The sequence below is a fragment of the Bufo bufo genome, chromosome 9 (genome assembly GCF_905171765.1).
Source record: "Bufo bufo chromosome 9, aBufBuf1.1, whole genome shotgun sequence".
NCBI lineage: Eukaryota > Metazoa > Chordata > Amphibia > Anura > Bufonidae > Bufo > Bufo bufo.
In genome coordinates this window covers 113,864,426-113,889,560 of record NC_053397.1, presented here as the reverse complement: position 1 = coordinate 113,889,560, position 25,135 = coordinate 113,864,426, and the positions used below count along the sequence as shown (strand labels likewise).

Here is a 25,135-nt window from a genome sequence, read left to right as displayed (position 1 = left end):
TGCAGGTGCCATCTCTGGGACCCACACCTACACCGAGATCTAAACGGGGAAAGGTGGTGGAGGGTGCACTGCGCATGCGCAGCTGCCCTCCATTTCTATGGGGCCACCAAAAAGAGCCGGTCGATGGCTCAGTTTTTCCCATAAGTTTACGTAAAGGTCTTGGCTCTTTAGGATGTACCGTTCTTGAGATATTCTCCAATAGAAGCTCCCAGGTCCTTCATTCATATCTTAATGGACATACACAGATCCTTCAGTCTTGACATACTGTGGAGGTCACTGTTAAGGGGCAGGGTGCTGTGGAGGTCACTTTTAAGGGGGTGGGGTTCTGTGAAGGTCACAGTTGAGGAGGTGGGCCACTGTAGAGGTCACTGGGGACCGTTAATAAAATAAACAGTGTGTAAATGCTGAGGTATATACGGTTACTAGCGATTTTCCAATAAAAAAAAAAAAGCATTGATCATCCTCCTGGGCACTATTGGAACTAATCAGATTAAACATACAAACAGACCAACACTTCACGCTTGGGCACCGCCGGGTACCTTTTCTCATAAATGTATAAATTACAGGTTTTACTGAATCTTTTCCCACAAAAATATGTATCGGTCTGCTCAGCTTCTCCTTCTCTATAACATGGCGCTTTCAAATTGCATTGCATTTTGTGGTGAAGGGTCCTCTTTAATGAGTGTCTTAAGGGACTGTCATTGGTTGTCATGTTGCTCAAATATGTCACTAACTGTCCCCCCTCCCTTTTTAGACTGAATAAGACTAGACGCTATGATCCTTTTGAGCAACCTAAGGTAGATTTCGTTATTTGTTAGGTTGAGAATGAGCAGGTTTAAGACTGAACTGAAAGACTTGCTTCCATTTGTGGATGATGTGCCAGCAAAGGTGTTCTAGTAGAATGCCATGAAACTGTGAAATGATTAATTTAGGCTACTTTCACACAAAAAAATTTAAAAGAAAGTATCCGTTTGAAGAGGAAGCCTCGACTATATCAAAAATCTCTAGAAGATCATCCTTGCCCTTTGAAGATATGGGGTTCTTGAAAGATCCCCTGGATAAGAAGATAGATGCATGCCTAAAAAATACGTGGGAAGCGGCAGCTTCATCTTTCAGGCCTAATATAGCAACTACGATAACTGCTAGATCCATGACAATTTGGTTGGATAGGCTAGAGGGTCAAATTAGAGATAAATGTCCAAGAGAACAGATTTTATCATCCTTGCCAACCTTTCAGAAAGCTATTGATTTTATAGCAGACGCTTCAGTAGAGGCGGTAAGATTGGCGGCTAGGGCATCTTCTATCTCCAATTCTGCTCACCGTGCTCTATAGCTAAAGAACTGGAGAGGGGGAGATGTATCCTCAAAACAGAGGCTTTGTAGTATTCCCTGTCAAGGTCAATTTCTTTTTGGAAAATGCAAATGTGATCGCACACTACATCCAGCACTCTGCCCTCCATGCTGGATGAGACATTGGTTTATATTTTGGCCAAAGCATAGTAAGCCACTCACCGCGTCAAGGCTGTCTCATGAGTGGTCCCTAACTCTTGTTCCTACCTGTTCATGGGCCATGACAGCCACACAAAATCCAGGGAATGCAGGTCAGCATGCAAGCCAAGTACACTTTGCTTGTAACCCCGTCCGGTGCCATTACAGCTTTCATCGGATCCAGGGATGCAAGTACCAACATGCATGCTGAACCCACCATATACTTCTCCTGGAGCCAAATGGCTAATGGTAGGTTCTATACAAGCAGACTCAGTTTTATACTGACTTTAAAACCAGCCTTAAGGACAGATTAACTGGTCAGGTGTGCAATGACTCCAAGGAGATCGCCACGCCTCCAATATATACTACAAAGAAAAGAATAAGGGGTTGGGTCAGCACAACCTGCCTGTAGGTGCAGATCGCTATGGCGAAATACATATACAAACGGAAAATGCAAATGTGATCGCACACTACATCCAGCACTCTGCCCTCCATGCTGGGCCTGAATTAGACTCTCTTCTAGAGAAGGCTGCGGATAGGAAGAAAAGATTCCACCTTTTCTCAGTTTAAAAGTAAAAAATGACCCTTTCGGGCATCTAACAGATTTCGGGGAAAAAGGCAGTCTGTGAGAGGGATCAGAACATCAGATCTAAACCCACAGGTAACAAAGGCTTCATGTTCAGGAGTGCTGCCTCTCAAGCAGGTAAGCAGTCCAAGCAATGACACCATGCATCAAGTGGGAGGAAGGTTAAAATACTTTCTTCCTGCTTGGGAAGATGTAGCAGGAGGTTGGCTAAAAAGGTTACTAGCAGAGGGTCTGAGACTAGAGTTCAAAAGAAAACCTCCAGAAAAGTTTAACTACAAGAGCATCTTCAATAAAAAAAAACAGAAGTTATAAAGTTGTTGGACAAGAACGTTTTAATCCCGGTCTCAGAAGAAGAACAGACAAAAGGATTTTAACACTGTTTTTGGTGAAAAAACCATATGGATCTTTTCGCACAATCATAAATTTGAAACAATTAAAGGGGTTGTCAGAGTTCTAAAAAAAAAAAAATATATAGCACTGAAAATCTGATGGGCAGCAATATATAACTAAGCTTAGTAAGTTTTATGCAAAAATATATATATATTTCCTCAATTCCCTGGTTCTTTTCTGGCTCTTTGTTTACATGCAATAAAAACAATCTCTGCCCCTCCCCCTGCACTGCTAAGGGAGTGGCTACAAGATCTGCCCTGAGTGACATGTCTGCCTGCTGGGAGAATCAGCAGCATGTTGTATGTGTAGGACTACAAGTCCCAGCTGTACAATGACACAGATAAGGGAGTGGATACAAGAGCTGCCCTGAGTGCTGGGAGAATCAACAGCAACTTGTAAGTGTAAAGCTACAAGTCCCACCTGTATAATGACAATGCTAATACACACAGGATCTTCCCCCTACCTTCTTGTGCAATGCTCTCTCTAGTCTGTCAGCTCCTGTGCCCAGAATTGTCACTGCTGCAGCTACCCAGTCTGTGCAGCTGAAGGGGTTAAAAATCCTAGGAGAGAGCAGACAGCCAGTGAAGGAAGGCGTGGCCAGCACAGTGACATCTTGTTTACAGGCTTGTAAACAAACTTTATCAGAGCAGGGAGAGAAGCTGACATCACAGGTCATGTGACCCTCAGTGAAATCTGAGAAACCAGGCACTGCAGATAAAGTGAGGTAATTGGAAAGCTGTTACCATTTGCCTAGTTAGGAACATAGAAAGAACAAAAAAATAACTCGGACAACCCCTTTAAACAAGTTTTTGTTGGTAAGAAGATTCAAAATGGAAACTATCAGATCAGCGATCCACCTGGTGTTTCCAGGATATTTTATGGCTGTTATAGACCTGAAGGATGCGTATCATCACATTCCCATCCATCCATTCTATCAGAAATTCCTCAGGGTAGCAGTAATAATGGGAAAAAATCTCAATCCGTTTCAGGCCATGCCATTTGGCCTCTCGATGGCACCAAGAATATTTACAAAAGTAATAGTGGAGGTTGCATCCTTTATCCGGAAAGAAAACATATTTTTTCTGCCTTACCTCGACGATTTTTTGATAATAGCAGACTCGCAGGAGAGGTGCCGGCAGAGGGTAGAGCAAGTAGTATGTATTCTGGAAAGATTAGGATGGATTATAAATATCCAAAAATCCAGAATCAAACCCAGGACGAGTCAGTTATTCTTGGGTCTGCCCTTGGACTCAATTCAGCAGATTTTTTCGGTATATTAGGTGCTGGAATTCCTACAGAAAGGTCTATCCATGGGATTAGCTAAGAGTACGCTTAAAGTACAGATGTCTGCCCTTTCAGCGTTAGGAGGAAAACATTTTGCCTTAGATTCTTGGGTTCTCAGAGTCTTTAAGGCGGTATATAGGATCATTCCAGTTAAGGGGCCTAGAGTCCCTCCTTGGGATTTAAATTTAGTGTTACATTGTTTGACTAAACATCCGTTTGAGCCTTTGGAATCATGCTCTATTAAGTTACTCACCCAGAAATTAGTCCTTTTGATAGCGTTAACATCGGCTAGGAGAATTAGTGAAATTCAGGCCATCTCTATTAATCCTCCTTTTTATGATAATTTGTGATTATAGAGTGGTTTTGAGGCCATACTTAAAGTTCATAAATAGTATAGATGTGGCGCACAGGATCCCTCACTGACCAAAACAGAGGTGCACTCAGTAAAGTGGACTCACCCTGTGCACTCAAAATAAACTGAAAAATGCAATAGAGGAACTGGGCGCACTCAAGATATTGGAACCATACAGAAATGTGTTTCTCTTTAAGACAATTGGTAAAACAACAGAAAGGGGGGTTGTGGCCCACCTGTTAAAACTCTATACACTATTCAACAATACATAACACAAACTATAATCAATAGCACTCTAAAATTAGACAATGCGCTAATACTAAAACTCACATGGCATATACATCAAGTTAAAAGGCAGTTGTAAATTGCTGGATCAATAAATAATTCACATAAAATTTGCATAAATAATCGGTATAAATATTCCCACGAACAATCGATTAAAAATATAATGCAGTGGATATTCGCTGGGAATGCAATAGCTCTGATTGTTCGTCTATTTCACTGTCTTGAATTACTCCCAGAATAAAATAATGCCGACAATATTCATAATGTCCTGCAACTCCAATTTAAAACTGTTTAAAGGCACCGTTGGTTAATAGTCCCACATCGACCAGATGTAGCGGCGTCCAACTATATATTCAAACCAGTGGCGTCCCACTGGACTAATAGCAATACAGTCTTATTGAGTATCCTATCGGTAAATATTCGACAATGGTTCGAAGATAGTCTTACCGTAAAACTTTCCTCACCACATCTCTGCACAGAGTCGCTCTGCTGGTTCTTTCTTCATATATTGCAACCAGATATTATCGAGCGGTCAAGATGTTCACTTCCCACGTTGGCAAATGTTTGACACGTGCAGTCCGGTCTTAGCTGTAGACTGTCAAGGTTTTCTTTTCATTTTCCCTTTTCGTGGTGTTAGGCAGATAGTGCCGAAGCCTCGCATCAATCTGGTAGCTACTGAGGTAGGGGAGATCAAATGCCCCGAAACGCGTCTAGCCTATACAGGACTCCGAACTTCTAAAGACTGGAGACTAAAAGATAGTGCCGAAACCTCGCATCAATCTGCCAAACAGATAGTTATAGTTTGTGTTATGTATTGTTGAATAGTGTATAGAGTTTTAACAGGTGGGCCACAACCCCCCTTTCTGTTGTTTTACCAATTGTCTTAAAGAGAAATAAATTCCTGTATGGTTCCAATATCTTGAGAGTGCCCAGTTCCTCTATTGCATACTTAAAATTCACACCTAAAGTTCCGTCTAGGACTAATAGGCTACAAGAGATAGTTCTTCCACTCTTTTTTACAGAACCAAAGGATAGAGAAGGGGAATTGCACTCCTTGGATGTAAGGAGATGTCTTATCTAGTACCTGAAAGTGACCAAGGACTGGAGGAAGTCATTATCTCTATTTGTTCTTTTTGCAGGGGCTAATAAAGATAATACGGCCTCCAAAAGTTCTATTGCAAGATGGATCAGAGAGATTAGCTCTATGGCATATTCTCTGTCTGGGAATTCTCCTCCTCTGTCTCTCAAAGCTCATTCCACCCGTGCGGTTTCTACTTCTTGGGCAGAGTTGGCCAGTGTGTCAATTGAGCAGATTTGTAGGGCGGCCACTTGGTCATCTCCCTTAACCTATAGACACTATAGATTACAACTGGAATCTGTCTCTGATCTTCTTTTTGGGAGAAGGGTCTTGGAAGCTGCTTCCCACCAATAAGTAGATAATGCTATGTAATCTCTCTATGGTGCTGTCGTGGGGGAGGGGAAAAATTATTATACTTACCAGTAATCGGATTTTCCAGACCCCACGACAGCACCCGTACTTATTCCCTCCCTATGGTGATAGTTCTGTGTGTATCACAAGGTGTATTAAAAAAAAAAAAAGTTATGGTATGTGGATATTGACTAAACTAAAGGGGAGTCCCTCTCATGCTCTGTAAACCCACTGAGGTGGGAGAGTGGCTCCACCTTTTTTGTACTGCAGGTTTCCTGTCCATGGAGGCGGAGCCATCTCTCTATGGTGCTGTTGTGGGGTCTGGAAAATCTGATTACCGGTAAGTGTAATCATCATTATCTCCCTCATAACAAAAGTTTGGTTTATTAGCGTGAATAGGTGATGCCACAGTTGATAGAGATGTTTGTCTTGACTGGGAAAAGACCACCTTGTTGCAGTGTCCAGGAACATACACTCACCTAAAGAATTATTAGGAACACCTGTTCTATTTCTCATTAATGCAATTATCTAGTCAACCAATCACATGGCAGTTGCTTCAATGCATTTAGGGGGGTGGTCCTGGTCAAGACAATCTCCTGAACTCCAAACTGAATGTCAGAATGGGAAAGAAAGGTGATTTAAGCAATTTTGAGCGTGGCATGGTTGTTGGTGCCAGACGGGCCGGTCTGAGTATTTCACAATCTGCTCAGTTACTGGGATTTTCACGCACAACCATTTCTAGGGTTTACAAAGAATGGTGTGAAAAGGGAAAAACATCCAGTATGCGGCAGACCTGTGGGCAAAAATGCCTTCTGGATGCTAGAGGTCAGAGGAGAATGGGCCGACTGATTCAAGCTGATAGAAGAGCAACGTTGACTGAAATAACTACTCGTTACAACCGAGGTATGCAGCAAAGCATTTGTGAAGCCACAACACGCACAACCTTGAGGCGGATGGGCTACAACAGCAGAAGACCCCACCAGGTACCACTCATCTCCAAATAGGAAAAAGAGGCTACAATTTGCACGAGCTCACCAAAATTGGACTGTTGAAGACTGGAAAAATGTTGCCTGGTCTGATGAGTCTCGATTTCTGTTGAGACATTCAAATAGTAGAGTCCGAATTTGGCGTAAACAGAATGAGAACATGTATCCATCATGCCTTGTTACCACTGTGCAGGCTGGTGGTGGTGGTGTAATGGTGTGGGGGATGTTTTCTGGGCACACTTTAGGCCCCTTAGTGCCAATTGGGCATCGTTTAAATGCCACGAACTACCTGAGCATTGTCTGACCATGTCCATCCCTTCATGACCACCATGTACCCATCCTCTGATGGCTACTTCCAGCAGGATAATGCACCATGTCACAAAGCTCGAATCATTTCAAATTTGTTTCTTGAACATGACAATGAGTTCACTGTACTAAAATGGCCCCCGCAGTCACCAGATCTCAACCCAATAGAGCATCTTTGGGATGTGGTGGAACGGGAGCTTCGTGCCCTGGATGTGCATCCCTCAAATCTCCATCAACTGCAAGATGCTATCCTATCAATATGGGCCAACATTTCTAAAGAATGCTATCAGCACCTTGTTGAATCAATGCCACGTAGAATTAAGGCAGTTCTGAAGGCAAAAGGGGGTCCAACACCGTATTAGTATGGTGTTCCTAATAATTCTTTAGCTGAGTGTATGTCTAAATAGTGATCTAGAGCCCTTTTCAAATCTCTAGGGCTTCTAGGCAGAGGTTTTTTGACTTTGTTCCTCCTATCTTGTTTATAGATGACACTGCCGTTTTGTTGTCCATCTGTAACAGGACTGATGGTTGACTGGGAGATCATTTTTGTTGCCCTAAGCAAATTCATGTGGAGATCTTTTTCTTTTTATGAAAAAATTACTGTTCTCCAAACTGGGGAATTTGTAAGATTTTGGTGCGAAGTCTGCCATACCCACAGACGTGAGCCAGCATGCACTTCTGATGTTGCTAATATAATTAATTCAAGTATTGTCCTATAGAGAGGACCGCTCTATTGATTGCTTTAAGAAGAGCCAGTTTAGATGACAGTTGGGTCTGCACATTATGTTCGACAGAAAGCCTCACTCTTCTGCTCTGCTTTTGTTAATATAAACAGTAATGGCCCCACTGCATCTGTGTTTACTAAGTTAAAATACGCCTAGGTGTATTTCAGGCACAGAAGGCAGTGCAACACTATCTGCGCCTTCACCCTTCTATCGCCAGTTCTAAAATTGTGGGTGTGGCGGGAAAGGGGACATTCATAATTTTATACGCCTGTTTTAGGGTATTTTCACACTTGCGTTGTTTGATTCCGGCAGGCAGTTACATTGCCTGAACTGCCTGCCTGATCAGGCAAACTGTATCCAAACGCATGTCATTTTTTTCTGACTGATCAGGCATTTTTCAGACTGATCAGGATCATAAACAGTCTGAAAAATGCCTGATCAGTCTGAAAAATGCATTGCAATACCGGATCCGTTTTTCCGGTGTCATCAAGCAAGGACGGATTCGGCATTCCGGTATTTTGAAAGCCGGATCCAGCATTCAGGCAAGTTTTTCGTTTTTTTCGCCGGAGATAAAACCGTAGCATGTTTTCTCTTTTGCCTGATCAGTCAAAATGACTGAACTGAAGACATCCTGATGCATCCTAAACGTATTTCTCTCCATTCAGAATGCATGGGGATATGCCTGATCAGTTCTTTTCCGGTATAGAGCCCCTGTGACGGAACTCTATGCCGGAAAAGAAAAACTCTAATGTGAAAGTAGCCTTAAGCGTAGAAAATGGTCTAAATGTAAGACAGCTCGGAAACTGTCTTACATTTAGAAAAGGCACTGGAACTACCGCGAGCTGTAGGCCTTTATTAAGACCAGTGTCAAAAATGCCAGTCTTAAGAAATGTGCCCCCTAATCTCTGAATCTGTAAGTCACTCCATTTTTCTCTTTCTTAAGCCTCATTCACATGTCAGTGTTTTGGTCAGTGATTTCTATCAGTGATTGTGAGCCAAAACCAGGATTGGCTCCTGAAGATAGTTCATCAATGTTAAAATCCCAGAAAACCCCTTTTAAGACCTTTTCCATGCCAGTTTTACCATTTAGTATGTACTGGTGATGAGCATTTCCCCTTCCCATGTGCATAACCTTTGTAACAGGACCAGGGGGAAAGTGTTAGGAGTCTACATTTCACCTAGGTTCCTGTCTTACAAATTCTAAATAGCAGCCAGGGAGTTGAAACAGCGAGGAAAACTACCGTATTTTTCGCCCTAGAAGATGCATCGGCCTATAAGACGCACCTAGGTTTTTGAGGAGGAAAATAAGAAAAAAAATATTTTTAAACAAAAGGTGTGCTTTTGGTGGGTTTTGAATTAATGGTGGTCTGTGCATGACACTATTTTGGGGGATCTATGGATGACGCACTGTCATGTGGGGGACCTGTGAATGGCACTGTTTATGGGGGATCTGTGGATGGCACTGTTATGAGGCATCTGTGGATGGTACTGCTATGGGGTGGGGGATCTGGGGATGGCATTGTTATTGGGGGGGGGGGGGGGGGATCTGTGGATGACACTGCTATGTCATCCACAGATCCCCCTCATAAGTGTCTCCCAATACACCGACCCGCTGCTCATCGCAGTATCTATAAACATTAATCCTTATCCTGTTAATAAGTTTAACTAAAGCTGCGCTCTCCCCTGTTCCCCTGTATCAGTACAGCACTTACGAAACAAGCTTCCATAGCAGGCAGATTGGACAGCAGCAGTAAAGTCACTCACTGACGTCGCGCGTCTGCTCCGCCTGCTTCATTCATAAAGTGGGAGGAGCAGGCGCTCAACGTCAGTGGGTGACATTACTGCTGCCGTCCGCTCTGCCTGCTATGGAAGCTTGTTCGTAAGTGCTGTACGGATACAGGGAAACAGGGGAGAGCGCAGAGTTAGTTAAACTTAACAGGATAAGGATTAATGTTTATAAATACTGCGGTGAGCGGTGAGCGGTGGGGCTTGGTGTAAGAGTACAGTGACTGCACCGGGCACCGCCCCTAGTTCCGGACTCCAGCCCCTCCTCTCTCCCGGCTCATACATCGCAGGCTGCGATGTAAAATGGAAGCATTCGCTTTTGGGGGGGGGGGGGGGGGGAAGTGCGTCTTATGGGGCGAAAAATACGGTATGTTTTCTGTTTGTAAGAGTTTTATCAAAAACCTAGTTAGAAGGCCCTGGCTGCTTGGAGCATGGAGAATTGGCTGGGTCCTTGCTCCAATTAGCCACTCCATGTATTTGTGTAAGGCTACTTTCACACTAGCGTTCAGAGCGGGTCCGTCTGGTGTCTGCACAGACGGATCCGCTCCTATAATGCAGACGTTTGGATCCGTTCAGAACGGATCCGACTGCATTATAGTTTAAAAAAAATTCTAAGTGTGAAAGTAGTTTAGACGGATCCGTCCAGACTTTACATTGAAAGTCAATGGGGGACGGATCCGTTTGAAAATTGAGCCATATTGGTCAACTTCAAACGGATCCGTCCCCATTGACTTACATTGTAAGTCTGGACGGATCCGTTTGCCTCCGCGCGGCCAGGCGGACACCTGAACGCTGCAAGCAGCGTTCAGGTGTCCGCCTGCGGAGCGGAGGCTGAACGCTGCCAGACTGATGCATTCTGAGCGGATCCGCATCCACTCAGAATGCATTGGTAGCTGGACGGATGCGTTCGGGGCCGCTTGTGGGAGCCCCGACGCTAGTGTGAAAGTAGCCTTAACTGTGGATAATCACTTGAAAAGCTGGGTGTGCTATAAAAGAGCAGACAGCACACTAGCTGGGGGCCTCTGCTCCTGGGAAAGCTCTGATCTGAGTAACACAGCAACTGTGTGTTTTGTTTTTGTTGCAAGGCTCAGTGTTATTTAGTTAGGAACTGCTTGATGTCTAGAGATAGCGGCCAGACGGCCAGGGTTTTCTTTTATTTTGTACTGTTTTGTTCAATACTTTTGTCTGCAAAAGGCGAATAAAACTGGCTGAGGCCAGTTTCACCATACTTGCTTGGACTGCACTGTGTTTTGTGTGCCAACAGCGCCTGTCTATCCCAGGAGACAGTGATCTCATGAGCTAATCTCGTTACATATGATGGAGGCTGCGTTGGCACAAAAATCCAGCAAGTTTTATGTCCTGGGTTAAGTCTGCTGTTCTTGCAAAACCAAACAGATATGGAGGAAGTTGTTAAACAGCTGATGCAGGCTAAAATTCAGCTTCAAAATACAGATGCAAATCAGCAGGAGACGAATGCTAACCAGCAAGAAACTAATCGGTTGCTCATAGAGACTACACAAGCTGTTTTCGGAGAACAGCCATCGGTTAATAAGTCTGGTGGAGCAGATAAAGATGCTGGCTGAAAGGCTCCAAGTCCGGGAGGAATCCATCTCTGCTGGTAGGAGAGTGCAAGCTTCCCTTTAAAAAATTACCAAATAGGACATACCTCACCATTTTTGAAAGAACCGCTGAAAGAGAGAAACTTCAAGAAGAACAGTGGGCGTCTACCCTTGCTCCATTCCTCAGTGGTGAGCCGCAGAAAGCCTACTTTGATTTAAGTGTGCAGAATGCCAGACAATACCACAAACTAAAAGAAGAAATTCTCACTCGCTTAGGTGTAACATCTGCAGTCAGAGCCCAGCGGGTGCATAACTGGACTTTCCAAATGGAGAAATGTCACTGTCCCTCCAGTGACAGAGGTTACAAGATCTGAGAGACTGGCTGCACGTTAGGTTATCTGACAGCCTATCTGTTTTCACTTGTTGCAGTGTTGTTGTTGGTGGTAATGACCACACCTCTTGTCTCAGGTGTAGCTTGTGGTCATTACTGCTCCTCTATTTAGTCTGGACTCACACTTCATACCATGGGGTTGATATTCTCTGCCTGGAGTTGGAAGAGCTGGTGTGTGGTCCTCTTCGGAGTTCCTGCTCATCCATTTTCTATTGAAGATAAGTGTACTTATCTTGGCATTTTGTTGCTCCCATTTGCTTGTTGTTTACTAGGCCTCAGGGAGACGCTGGTTCGTTCATCTGGGAAGGAACCAGTAGTCTCAGACCCTGTCACTAATCCTAGGGCTTTTCAGGGTTACTAGGGCCTAAGTGTATGAATATTTCCACCTCTAGGGTCTATTCATACTGACAGTAGTCAGTGCTAGGTTTAGAGTTTCCTTAGGTGGTCACCATTTCCCTTTCCCTAGCCTTGAGGCCTAGTTCCTGGTCATTTTCCTTCTGTTGTCATTCTGGTGTTTCTCGCCTCCACCTACACTGTGACCATAAACCAGCCTGGTTGCAAATGTATGACCTTTTCCACCTGGCTAAAAAGTGGCTGCAGCAGGAGGTCTCTACAACTGCTCAGGTTGTTGAAAGAGTGGTCCTGGACCGATTTGTTTGTGCTCTTTGAGTGCGGATACAACACTGTGTGGGACAAGCAGAATTCAGGGATGCAGAACAGCTGGTCGCCCCTAGTGGAGCGGTATCTGAACACTGAGTAGTATTTCCAAGACCTCTCTCCTACTCGGCCGGCCCCAAAGAGCCAGAAGACTACTGATCTCGGTAAGACTGTTTCTAATCTGAAGGGGGCAAAGGAGGGCCATAAAGTTGGAACTGGGACAGAAATGTTAGCCAGGCCTCTAAAGCCAGTTAGCCCTAAACAGCCTTTGACTGTCAAAAACATAGTTTGCTGGCGTTGTCAAGGACTGGGCCACATGGCTACCAATTGTCCTCTGGTTGATGAGCCTATGGAGTGTGACAGTGGGTGGAGAAAATCATTGTTTGCGAGACCCGCCTACTCTGCAGGGGCCGACTGGGAACTTAAAGTGGCCCTGGAAAAAATACTAAAAGTGGCCCTCCGATTTGTAGTCTGGTCCAAATTGATGGAAGGCAGGGCCAGCAATACCATACTATGGCACATTATACCACCCCAACAGAGCCAAATACCACAGTCCATCACAAAATACTGCTTCTAGCAGCACAAAATACATCCCCAAAAACTTCCACTGGGCAGCCATGAGGAGGGCCCAGGCGGCCCCTGGGCATCGGCCCACTGGGAAATTTCCGTGTAAGGTCTATGGCCAATCCACCCCTGCTACTTGCTGACACAAGATACAGAGCGAAAAAATTGCAGTTTGGTGTTTCAAGGACACTCCATTAAAGCTCTGTTGGACTCTGGTAGCCTAGTGACTCTTGTGCATACCAACCTGGTGGACCCTAGAAAGTTGCAAAAGAGACAGATGGGGGTCATCTGGATACATCGGGATACAAAAAACGACCCCACTGCTGTAGTGTCTTTTGAAACTGCATGCGGAAAAGTAACTCATGAAGTGGGGGTCGTTTACAGTCTGATGCATAATGTCATTGTGGGGTGTGATTTTCCTGTATTTTGGCAAATGTGGAATATGCTTAAAAAGTGTTTAAGTGTATCTGCTGTAGAACCTATCCCACTGGCTGAACCGTAACATGTGCAAGCTGTAGGGGTGACTGAGTAAAACTGATAGTTTTCCCTTACCAGTGCTTGCAGGTGATACTGATGATGTCACTGAAATGAGTCTTCTTGGCTTGCCAGTCTACAGTGATAACTTTGGGACAGCTCATCTTAGGGACCGTACATTAACCCATGCACGGAAAAGTGTGAAAGTAATCAATGGGGTGTCTCAAGAACCTGGGGTAGAAAAAATATTTCCACATTTTTCATTAGAAAATGAACTCTTGTATAGAGTCAATAAGCTAAATAGACAAGTTGTGGAGCAACTTGTGGTCCCAAAGTCGTATTGCTAAAAGGTGATGGATCTAGCCCATTCACATGTGCTAGGGGGGCACTTGGCTTATGAAGAAACCAAAGACCGTATTTTGCAGCGGTTTTATTGGCCAGGGGTACATAGAGAGATAAAAGAATACTGTGATTCCTGCCCAGAGTGTCAGTTACACAACCCTGTAGCGACCTTTAGGAGTCCGTGAGTGCCACTATTGATTATTGACACTCCCTTAGAGAGGATTGCAATTGATTTGGTGGGAACTCTTGTTAAGTCTGCTAAAGGTCACCAATACATTTTGGTTGTCCTTGATTGTGCTACCCGCTATACTGAAGCAATACCTTTAAGGAAAACTTCTGCAAAGGCTATAGCAAAGGAGTTGTTTCAGATGTTTACCAGAGTGGGCATACCTAAAGAAGTACTCACTGACAAGGGGACGCCCTTTATGTCAAAGGTTACAAAGGAGTTGTGTAAACTATTAAAAATAACTCTCTTACGTACCTCAGTTTATCATCCACAAGCAGATGGGCTAGTAGAGAGGTTCAGTAAAACCTTAACAGGGATGCTCAGAAAAGTGGTGGCCCAGGATGGGAAAGACTGGGATTGTCTTTTACCGTATCTTATGTTTGCTGTACAGGAGGTACCTCAAGCATCTACAGGATTTTCTCCCTTCGAGCTAGTGTATGGTCGACACCATAGGGGTCTTTGGGATGTTGCCAAAGAGACCTGGCAGAGTGAGACTACACCCTACAAAAGAGTAATTGAACACATTGCCCAAATGCAGGAAAGGATTGAGAAAGTAATACCCATTGTAAAAGAACACTTGCTGCAAGCTCAGGAGAGTCAGTCCCAGGTTTACAACAGGTCTGCTAAAGTAAGAAACTTTAACCCTGGTGATAGGGTACTAGTCCTTGTTCCCACTGTAGAAAGTACATTTTTGGCTTAATGGCAAGGGCCTTATGAAATTAGCGAGAAGGTGGACGTAAGCCCTACCAAATTTATCATGTGAACCTAATCAAACCCTGGAAGGACCGAGAGGTGTTGTTAGCAGCTAACGTGATGTAGCACTGAGATACCAGAGGTAAAGATTGCAGACAGGATCTCAAACCCAAGAGACAAAGGTATTTGTACAGAAAAATAAAGAGGTCTTTTCTTAGCTACCTGGTCAAACATGATATCATAACCGAACCAGAGGTCAGAGTACCGTATTTTTCGCCCTATAAGACGCACTTTTTTCCCCCCAAAAGTGGGGGGAAAATAGCAGTGCGTCTTATGGGGCGAATGCTGCTGATTTTGCCGTATTTTCAATGATACACCCGCCGCGATGCCGCGCGGCGGGTGTATCAGCTGTGGGGAGGAGGGGCTGGGGGCTGGCATCTGCATTTATAATGACAGCGGGGCCCGTGCAGTGACTATATTCTACTACACGGGCCCCGCTCACTGTATAATCGTATCTGTATTCTGTAATAGTTAATTATGTATATACCGGTAATCGCATAATCAGTGCTACTTACAACTACAAGCGCTTGGTAGGTAGCAGGGAGGAGGCAGGCCGGGCGGGCGGCGCGTCACTAACTAAGTCACGCGCCTGCGCGCCCACTTTATGAATGAAGCAGGCGGCGTGGGCGCATGACGTAGTGACTCACTCTGCCAGCGCCTGTCCTCCCAGCCTGCCTCCTCCCTCCTCTCTGCTACCTACCGAGCGCTTGTAGTTGTAAGTAGTGCTGATTATGCGATTACCGGTATATACATAATTAACTATTACAGAATACAGATACAATTATACAGTGAGCGGGGCCCGTGTAGTAGAATACAGTCACTGCACGGGCCCCGCTGTCATAAAAGCAGATGCGACCCCCACCCCCTGTATTGAGGGTCATTCACTACAGGGACACTGTTATGGAGGGGATCTGTGGATGACACATAGCATAAGATGCTATATATGTGTCATCCACAGATTCCCCCCCATAACAGTGTCATACACAGATCCCCATAACAGTGCCATCCAGAGACCCCCAACAAGAGCCACCCACAGATCCCCAACAAGAGCCACCCACAGATCCCCCATAAGTGTCACCCACAGATCCCCCATAAGTGTCACCCACAGATCCCCATAAGTGTCACCCACAGATCCCCCATAAGTGTCACCCACAGATCCCCCATAAGTGTCACCCACAGATCCCCCATAAGTGTCACCCACAGATCCCCCATAAGTGTCACCCACAGATCCCCCATAAGTGCCACCCACAGATCCCCCATAAGTGCCACCCACAGATCCCCCATAAGTGCCACCCACAGATCCCCCCTGCTGGACGGCACAACAGAAGACCACACCAAGGTAAACTGGAACCCATAAAAACATACTGCAATCCAAACACCAAACAAATGCAGTATGTACTGACACACAGGAACCAGCACTCCAGCTACAGCTCACAGACTTGACATTTGGTTCACCCCTCCGGGAAACCATGAGACCGCCTTCTTGAGGCCACGACAGACAAACACGGGAACATCTAGCATCCATGCCGGACAGAATAATACACCAAACACTGACCAGACACAGAACAACTACTAGACGAACAACCACAACTGAACATATACCCACACCAAACATAACCACAGGTAAGGTAGGGAAAATGGAGGAGACATAAGGAAGACATCGCTGGAAACATCGATGTCCCACTAGGTGGCCCTCACACAGGAAGATGGAACATCCAGACAAGGAGCATAACTCCAGCACACACCAAGGCTGGAGTACAACTGACTCCTGGCCAAAGGCCACAGGTATAAGAAGCACCTAGTGACCACACCCAATCAGGGGGGTTAACCCTTACAGCACCAGACAGGGGAAGGCTACAACTTAAAGGGGAAGTGCACACACCAGCCACCACGTTGCCACCGGCAACAGCATGCGTGGCAACCGTGTGACTACGCACACAGCCAAAGCCAAGACATGCCATAACAGCAACACGTTGCCACCGGCAACCACAAAAATGGCACAAGTGTCAAGGCGCACACAGCAAAGGCCATGACAGATTATCACCATATGTTGTAATAAAGCTCATATTATAACATCTCTTATTTGTATCTGGATTTTCATTTTTGGTTTTAATTTTGGTAAGGCAATCCTTTTTGGGATAATTCATTGGCTTTTTTGTAAGCGGCCTCTATGACCATCGGAGGGTATCCTTTTTGTAGGAATCTATTCCGAATGGTCTCGCTTTGGGACATAAAGTCACTATTCAAAGTACGATTGCGCTTAATTCTTTTAAATTGGCAAAAAGGGATATTTACTTTTCATTTTTTATAGTGAGTACTGGAAAAATCTAGATAACTGTTGCTATCCACTTTTTAAAAAAAGGTTTGAGTCATTATTCTTTTTCCTACGGAACCCAGTTCGAGGTCCAATTATTAAATTTTGTTCGTGTCGAATGTCCCTGACAGTTTTATGCCCAAACCAGTCTTATTAGGATCCTCCATAAAGGAGGTAATAGAAGCATCATCACCATTCCAGATAAATATCAGGTCATCAATGTATCTCCAGTAAAAGACACTATCATTTGTCCAATATCTGGATCTGTAGATACACTGATCCTCAAAGCGCCCCATGAATAAATTTGCAAAGCTCGGTGCAAATTTCGTCCCCATAGCAGTGCCCCGCCTTTGTAAATAAAACATGTCTTCAAAGAGAAATACATTGTGTCAGAATAAATCGACTGCATTCTAGAATAAAGGATCTTTGTTCATCTGGTATTTTTAAGTCTTTTTCACAGTACAATTTCACACATTCAATACCTAGCTCATGAGAAATATTGGAATACAAGGCTGTAATGTCTAGTGACCCAACGGTATGTGTCCTTCCATCCAATGTCTTTCACAGATTGTATCAAACATGTATAATCTCTTAAATAAGAGGGTAACTCCACCACATATTTCTGTAGAAGGACATCCACATACTGAGACAAATTACAGGTGAGTGAAGAAATGCCTGAAATAATTGGTCGGCCCGGAGGGTTTTGCTATCTTTATGAATTTTTGGTAAAGGATAAAACAAGGCTATTGCCGATCTGGTATTAGAATTAATTGTTTTCTTTTTATCCAAGATATGGGAAGCAGATTCTATAGCGTTTTAAGTTCAGATTAATATTGTTTGATCGGTTAGATTTTAGGGGTAGATAGTATTCCATATTGGATAGAATACGGGTGCTTCTCTAATATAATCTACTCTGTCTTATAATACCCCCTCCATTGTCGGCATTACGGATTACAATATTAGTGTTGTCCTGGAGTTTTTTGATTGCTGCCCCTTCTTTTCTATTCACATTACCCTAGGGATATTTTTCTCATTGATGCTACGGAATTCATCCATCGCCTCATTGTAAAAAGTATCAATTAAGTTCTCTTTGTGTTGTACTGGGTAGTAATTTGAAGGTGGTTTTAGACCCGTGTGTACATATGGGAAAGAGAGAGGGTTGGGAACCATATTAGTCGAAATTAGGGTATTTTCTTCTTTTTGTGTCTTCAAAATGTCTTTTCAAAGTCAGTTTTCTAGTGAAATTATGGAGATACAAAAACAGGTCAAAGCCACTAGTGTTGATAGAGGGGCAGAATGATAGACCCTTGGATAGAAGAGAAGACTCTTCCAAGGTAAGTTTATGAGAGGATAAATTGAATATTTGAATCTCTTTGGGTTTTTGATGGGGGCAGTTAAGCAGAACGGCTTGTGGGGTGAAGAATAGTGTATCAGTAGTACCAGGCGTGGAGGGAATACCTATTGGCTGAGTCATCTGTACTGTTTTTTCCTGCAGAAGAGGTTTGGCCTTGAAGGTGTGTAATGAATAGGGGGGGCCGAGGATGGGTGGATCAATCTTGTTGCTTGTTGTTACGATTATCATTTTGTTTTTGGCTATTGTAAAAGATAGGTCCCTGGTTCGGGGAGGATAGGATGAGTTTTGTGGTATCCTATTGTGGGATTGTCACGGCGTGAAGATTCAGGTATAGATTGTGTTACTTTTGTTTCGGGGGGCAGCCTTTTTTAAGGCAAAATTTTATATTATCGGTGTTTAAATCAATCCTGTCCCTAGTGAGTTTATTTACCTTTTTACTCAGAATGTCTTTTTCGTAAGTGACATGATCATACAGTCAAATCTGGACATGATCATACAGTCAAATCGGGACATGATCATACAGTCAAATCTGATATAGGCAGGGTGTTCCTCATAGCAAATCAATTGGTTGTAACACTCAGCAATATGGGCCCTAAGTTCTGAGCAAATGTCCCTCCTTTTATTTACTAGTTTACTCATTAGAGCTCTAGAGCAGTCCAGGAGATAATTGTCCCAATCTTTGCAAAAAGTCAGATCTTCCTCATATGAATTTTTGTAGACTAAAGCACCTTGGAACCAGGCCTTCTTGGAAATAGTTCTCCAGAAACATGGCATCAAGCTGATGCTGGATTTCATCCAGCATGTGTTTCTCCAGAGTTTGAAATAGTGAAAGTAATAATTTCTCATCTATACATTCATACTCTGATTTGTTTGGTAGTTCCTTACTTGGAGAGTCTGTACAATGTAGTTTGAACGTATTGATTGATGAGATGCTCTTGCTGCACCAGGGCGATTTTGAACATAATTCATCCTGAGTTGCGGTATAAACGATTCCTATGTGCAGCTCACTAATTTGGATATACCAGATAAGGATATGTGTTCAACAGGCGTTGTTTACTAGATAAACAAAGAAAGGCTCACCATAGGGTGAATACCGTTGGCACAAGTAAAAAAAATGAATACTCCAAACGGAAGCTCAACTTTGAGGGTGTGCAAGTGATAGGCACAAAGCTATTGTAGACGTGATAGGAATAGTTTCAATTCCCTAAAAAGGTCGGTGTGCAGCCATGGATGTAGGTCTCCTTGATGAGAGTGCCTGAAACCTCACGGAGAGTTACTATGCAGAAATAGATAGTCATCCTTCGGCACAAGGCGAACAAACCAATCAGAAGTTTGCAGCAGTCTTCATCAAATGTTTCTTTATTATTTTTTCAGAAACACTTCACACAACGCATTTCGGGGAATACTTCCCTTCCTCAGGTAAAAACAGTATTTGGGTCCATTCACATGTCAGTAATTCTGTTCCGCATTTTGCGGAAACGGAATTGTGGACCCATTCATTTCTATGGGGCCGCATGATGTGCATCCCGGATCCTGAGAATGCGATTTCCGGGTCCGCAATTTCCGTCCCAGAAAAAAATAGAACATGTCCAATTCTTGTCATCAATTGCGGACAAAATTAGGCATATTCTACTATAGTTCCGGTGATGTGCACACATTGCCGGTGCCCATGTTTTGCGGATCCGCAAAACACATACGGATGTGTGAGTGGACCCTTTAACAGTGAAAGGTTCACATGCAGCTTTAAATACATACACATAAATACATTCACATTCGTCTTGTGCAGGGGCTTGTTTTTTGCAGGAAGAGTTGACTCTTTTATTGGTACAATTTTCCGGTACATATGATTTTTTGATCATTCATTATTACACATTTTGGGACAAGGTGACCAAACAATTGGTAATCTTGGCACAGTTTTTATTTCTTTTTATGCAGTTTACCTAAGGGGTTATGTCATGTGATATTTTTATATAGCAGGTCGTTACGGACGTGGCAATTTGCAATATGTATACGGTTTCTTATTTACTGTATATTCCTGCGTATAAGACTACTTTTTAACACATGAAAATCTCTTTAAAAGTCGGGGGTCGTCTTATACGCCGGGTGTTGTCTTATATGTCGGTATACGGCATGCTGAAACTTACTTCCCAGCCGGACTGGAGAAGCTGTCCTTCTCCAGCTTCAGGGACAGGCACCCTCTAGCTGAGCCACCGTTAGCTGCATCCCGGCCAGCCGCTCCTGAAGCAGCCCCCTCTCCCTGCTCTCAGTGCTTTTCTCGTGCCGGCAGTATCACATTGCGCACTACCGCTCAGATCGTCTTGAAGACAGGGAGGGCTCGGCAGGCAGGGAGAGCTGACCCACCCAATCCAAGCAGGCTTTGTATGCAGTGTGCACAGAAAATACCGGTACATCGCTTGCCGTGATTGGCTGGTTGTTGTATACTGGTTTGGATTGGCGATTCTGAGGGAAGGCAGGGGGAAGCAGGAGCATCTGCACTTCAGCCAATTCTAATGTTGGAACGGCGGATCTCTAATGAAGTTTGGTTTGCATCTTATCTGTGGTGAAAAAACAGAGTCTATCTGGGGAGCAGATACATCTGGTGGTAAATACAGTAGAGCACCAGTATCTGTGCATATAGTACAGCACCAGTATCTGTACATACAGTACAGCACCAGTATCTCTACTGGTTCATACAGTACAGCACCAGTATACACAGTACAGTATACAAATGGCTAACAGTCAAGACCCCATCATGGCTCTACCAGCAAGAAGAAAGAAATATGAAGCCAGTTTCAAACTTAAAGTTGTAAACTATACCAGGGAACATAATAACTGCACTGCTGCAAGACAATATGGAGTAACAGAAAAGATGGTTCGGGACTGGAAAGCAAATGAAAAAGCATTAAAGAGTATGCCAAGGGGTAAGTGTGCATTAAGAAGAGGCACCCCACATTGGCCAGAACTCGAAAAACATGTAGCAGACATGTTGAATGAGCATCGCCAAAACGGTTATGTAGTGACACATAATAAAATAAGTTTGTTTGCACTTCAGTGGGCCAAAAAATAACCCAGATTACAGCAACAGATTTAAGGCCACTGTATCCTGGTGTACTAGATTCTTGGAAAGGCATAATATGGTACTGAGGCAAAAGACGAAAATTGCACAACAATTACCTACAGATCTTAATGCCAAAGTAAATGGCGTTGGAGGGGTAGTCTTATACTGCGAGTATACCCCAAACTCTATATTTTAACTGGAAAAGTTGGGGGTCGTCTTATAACGCCCAGTCATCTTATACGCCGGCATATACGGTATTTAAGTTTTACACAATAATAGCATTTTTGAAACAAAAAAATTATGCATTAGTGTCTCGATAGGGAGCCATAGCTTTTTTCTTTTTTGGACAATTGTCTTAGATAGGATCTCATTTTTTGCGGGATGAGGTGACTGTTTGAGTGGTACTATTTTGGGGGGCTTTAACCTTTTTGATTGCTTGGTGTTGCACTCTTTGTGATGGTAGATGACAAAAAATGTATTTTTTGTCTTTTTTTGTCTTTTGTCTGAATATTTTTTGTCTTTTATCTGAATATCTTTTCCAAAAACCCAGAGGGGCATTGCCTGGCCTACAATAACTTTGCACACGTGCTACACATACTAAGCACTTTTCCTATTGAAAAAGAGTACCCCCCCCCCCTCCCCCAGACAATTCATATGTATTGTACAGAAACTTAGAGAAGCAAAATCGTTTCTCTCTGTCTCAAATAATTCAGATAGTTTCAAACTTGAATCAAAACTTTTTCAAAAATTCAGTGAATCTGACCCCAAACGGAATTTCAACAGATTCACTCACCTCTAGTAAGAAGCTTTTGAGCAGTTAATAATGTTTTCAGAAGTGCACATAACCTTTTATTTTATACATTGAGACATGACTCCACTGTTTGCACTAAGTTACTGGCAGCATTTTTTTGGCTGTGATTGTGTGTAATGTATGCATTTGGACAATCTGGGAAGCTTTTACTTTTAGGTAGAGGCTACATGGCCCATGACACATGTCATGCGGCTAAAGATCATAGCAACGTAATGCTACATCTCTTCTGACATGTCAAAAAAAATATAGCACGGTTGTATTAATTCCTTATTACTTGCAGGTTGCAACAGCACCTCATTTGCTTTCTTAGATGCAATGTAGCGTTGCATTGTTGTCATCTTTGGCCACACCATGTGTGCCCACATGCCAGAGTCTGTGGTAGCCCCACAGCCTTACTGACCACTAAAAGATATAATTGCCAAAAGATGTTAATTTTCCAAAAAGATTTTAAAGAGTTCTTGTTAATGGTCTTTTCTCTTTTTTAAACACACATTTTTATCCGGGTAAGCTGATGCCTAAAGCTTTGTTCTTGTCTAGCACTCTATTGGACAGAGTATCTTCTTTGCCAGAAGAGCTCATCTCCTCAAGATTGGTTCCTCTTCTTCTAAATCAATTTGTATTTGCTGAGCCTATGGCAGTAAAAAGTTTCTTGCCTCATCTTCTCAGGCCTAAAAGAGGTAACTTTTCCAACTTTGTTGTTAGTAAATTTCATTTCCCAAATATGATATGTCATGGATCCACATGTTTATGTAGTTTAATGGAGTAGCTTGTATTCAAGAATTGCCATGTCATTTTTGACTTATTTATTATTATTATTATTATTATTATTATTATTATTATTATTTTTGCAAAGGGGATAAAATCTGTGACCATGTGAACTATCATGCAGATTTCCTATTAACATTAATGGTACAGAGTTTCTGACAAGATTTCACTGTGATTTTTCTCCTGAAATCTACATGAAAATTTCATGTGAACATGCCCTAATTTGGTAAAAAAGACACTAAGGTCCCATATATGGCTGCTTCCTCTGCACCCACAATAGCTACACAACTTGTATTAGTTTATAGTATCCACCAGTGCATAAGTCACAAATGTTGTCATCTATGCATGCATGTGTACAAAATATTTTATACCTGTTTTTACCTTTCATTTGACTATAGATATTATGGGGAGAAACCGTGAGGGTTGCCTTCTGTCCCCAGCTCTCTTTCAGGCCAAAGTCATCCCAGTATTGATGAAAATGTTTGAGGTACATGAAGAACATGTTCGGGTGGTTTTGCTGACCCATATAGATGCATATGGAGAGCTCTTCACATTAAAAGAACTAAAAGACATTATCCTTCCACAAGTAAGTATGTTATTTATAATGATATCTTTTCTTTAATTATGTTTCATTATTTTATGTAATGTAAGTTTTTGTTATAAACATTTGTATAACAAATTGGTACTTTATTTTTCCATTTTTAAATTAAAATAATACATTTCTTTTAAATTGTAAAGTTATTACAGACATCTTTAATTCTGTCAGCAGGAAGTGCAGTTGTTGTTTGGAGTTCACCATTGTGAACTAAATTTATGCATGAAATGTATTGAACACTGTTTTTGTTAAAAGGGATTATCCAGGATTAGTTAAACATGGCTGCTTTCTCCCTAAAACCGTACACCTCTGTCCACAGGTTGTGTATTGCGGCTCTGTCCCATTGACTCCAACTGAGCTGATCTGCAATACCAGGCACAACCCATGGAGGAGTGTGGTGCTGTTCAGCTGTTTAGGTTATCTTTTTGCTTCCGCTCTGTACACCATAGTATGTAGCTGCCAGCGCCACTGCTGCCCGAAATGGCTGATAGCTGGGGTTGTCAGGTGTCAGACCCCCATAATCTAATATTTATGACCTATTCTAAGGAATGCCTGGGCAGATTTGTACTTATGAAACTGGCTGACCTGTTGCATGTGCACTTGGCAGCTGAAGGCATCTGTTTTGGTCCCATGTTCATATGTGCTGAGAAAAATTATGTTTTAATATATGCAAATGAGCCTCTAGGAGAAATGGGAACGTTGCCGTTACACCTAGAGGCTCTGCCCTCTCTACATTGACCAAAGCCTCTGCACTTTTCCAAAAGTCAATCATAGTGCAGAGGGTGCTGCAGTTGCAGAAAGAACAGAGCCTCTGGTAGTAATGGCAATGCCACTGTTACTTCTAGAGGCACATTTGCATATATTAAAACTTTTTCTAAGCAGTGCAGGCACAGGTGAACATGGGGCCAACACAGATGCCTTCTTCTGCCAAGTGCACATGCAACAGATCAGCCAGTTGCATAGGTACAAATTTGCTGAAGATGCACTCTAAGTTGGGGAGGTTCACTAAGCAAATACTGCTACAATTTTGGCTATGTGCCCAAAAAATTGTATACATCTTTGCACTACATTTATTATGTATTGAGACACTCATTATTTAACTCTTTCCCTACAGCGCCATACATGTACGGCACAGGAGCAATGGGTAAATATGGCGCCCGCTCGAGCGTGCAGCAGGTGCCATGGCCGGTGGGTCTCCACTGTTTCAAACAGCAGAGACCCGCAGCTAATGACTGTGATCGGCAATAATGCTAATCTCGGTCATTAAAGCCTTTAGATGCCGTGATCACAAAAATCCAGGCTTTTTACCGTCATCCTCTGCGGCCAATGAGGATGCCAGTAATTGTTTTTAATATGCTGAAGAGACCCAGGATATTGGAGCTGCAATTCATATTTTGGCCAGCAGGCGGCAGGCCAACATAAGAAAGGAGCAATTCTGATCTATAAGAAACATGATGGTACAGAATAAAACAAAAATTGTGAGTCTTGTGGCCTCAAATACGAGCTACAAAACCATTAAAAAAGTATAAAAAAAAGTAAAATAAATAAAAAAAAAATATAAAAATGTAAATAACTCCCCCATCTGTAGAATAAAAAATAAAGACATAAATAACAAAAAAATATAAACATCATAGGCTTTACCACATCCAAAAGTGC

At 43.0% G+C, this 25,135-nt stretch overlaps 1 protein-coding gene across 3 annotated transcripts in view; it reads left to right on the top strand.

Annotated features, from left to right (window-relative positions):
* The window catches only part of SCYL3 (SCY1 like pseudokinase 3), a 387,880-nt gene that overhangs the window by 159,729 nt on the left and 203,016 nt on the right, over positions 1–25,135 (top strand). For all 3 annotated transcript variants that reach the window (XM_040407295.1, XM_040407296.1, XM_040407294.1), the window contains 2 exons: positions 22,657–22,796; positions 23,283–23,470. In XM_040407295.1, the coding sequence (XP_040263229.1) occupies positions 22,657–22,796; positions 23,283–23,470 (328 nt within the window). The remainder of the gene's footprint in view (positions 1–22,656; positions 22,797–23,282; positions 23,471–25,135) is intronic.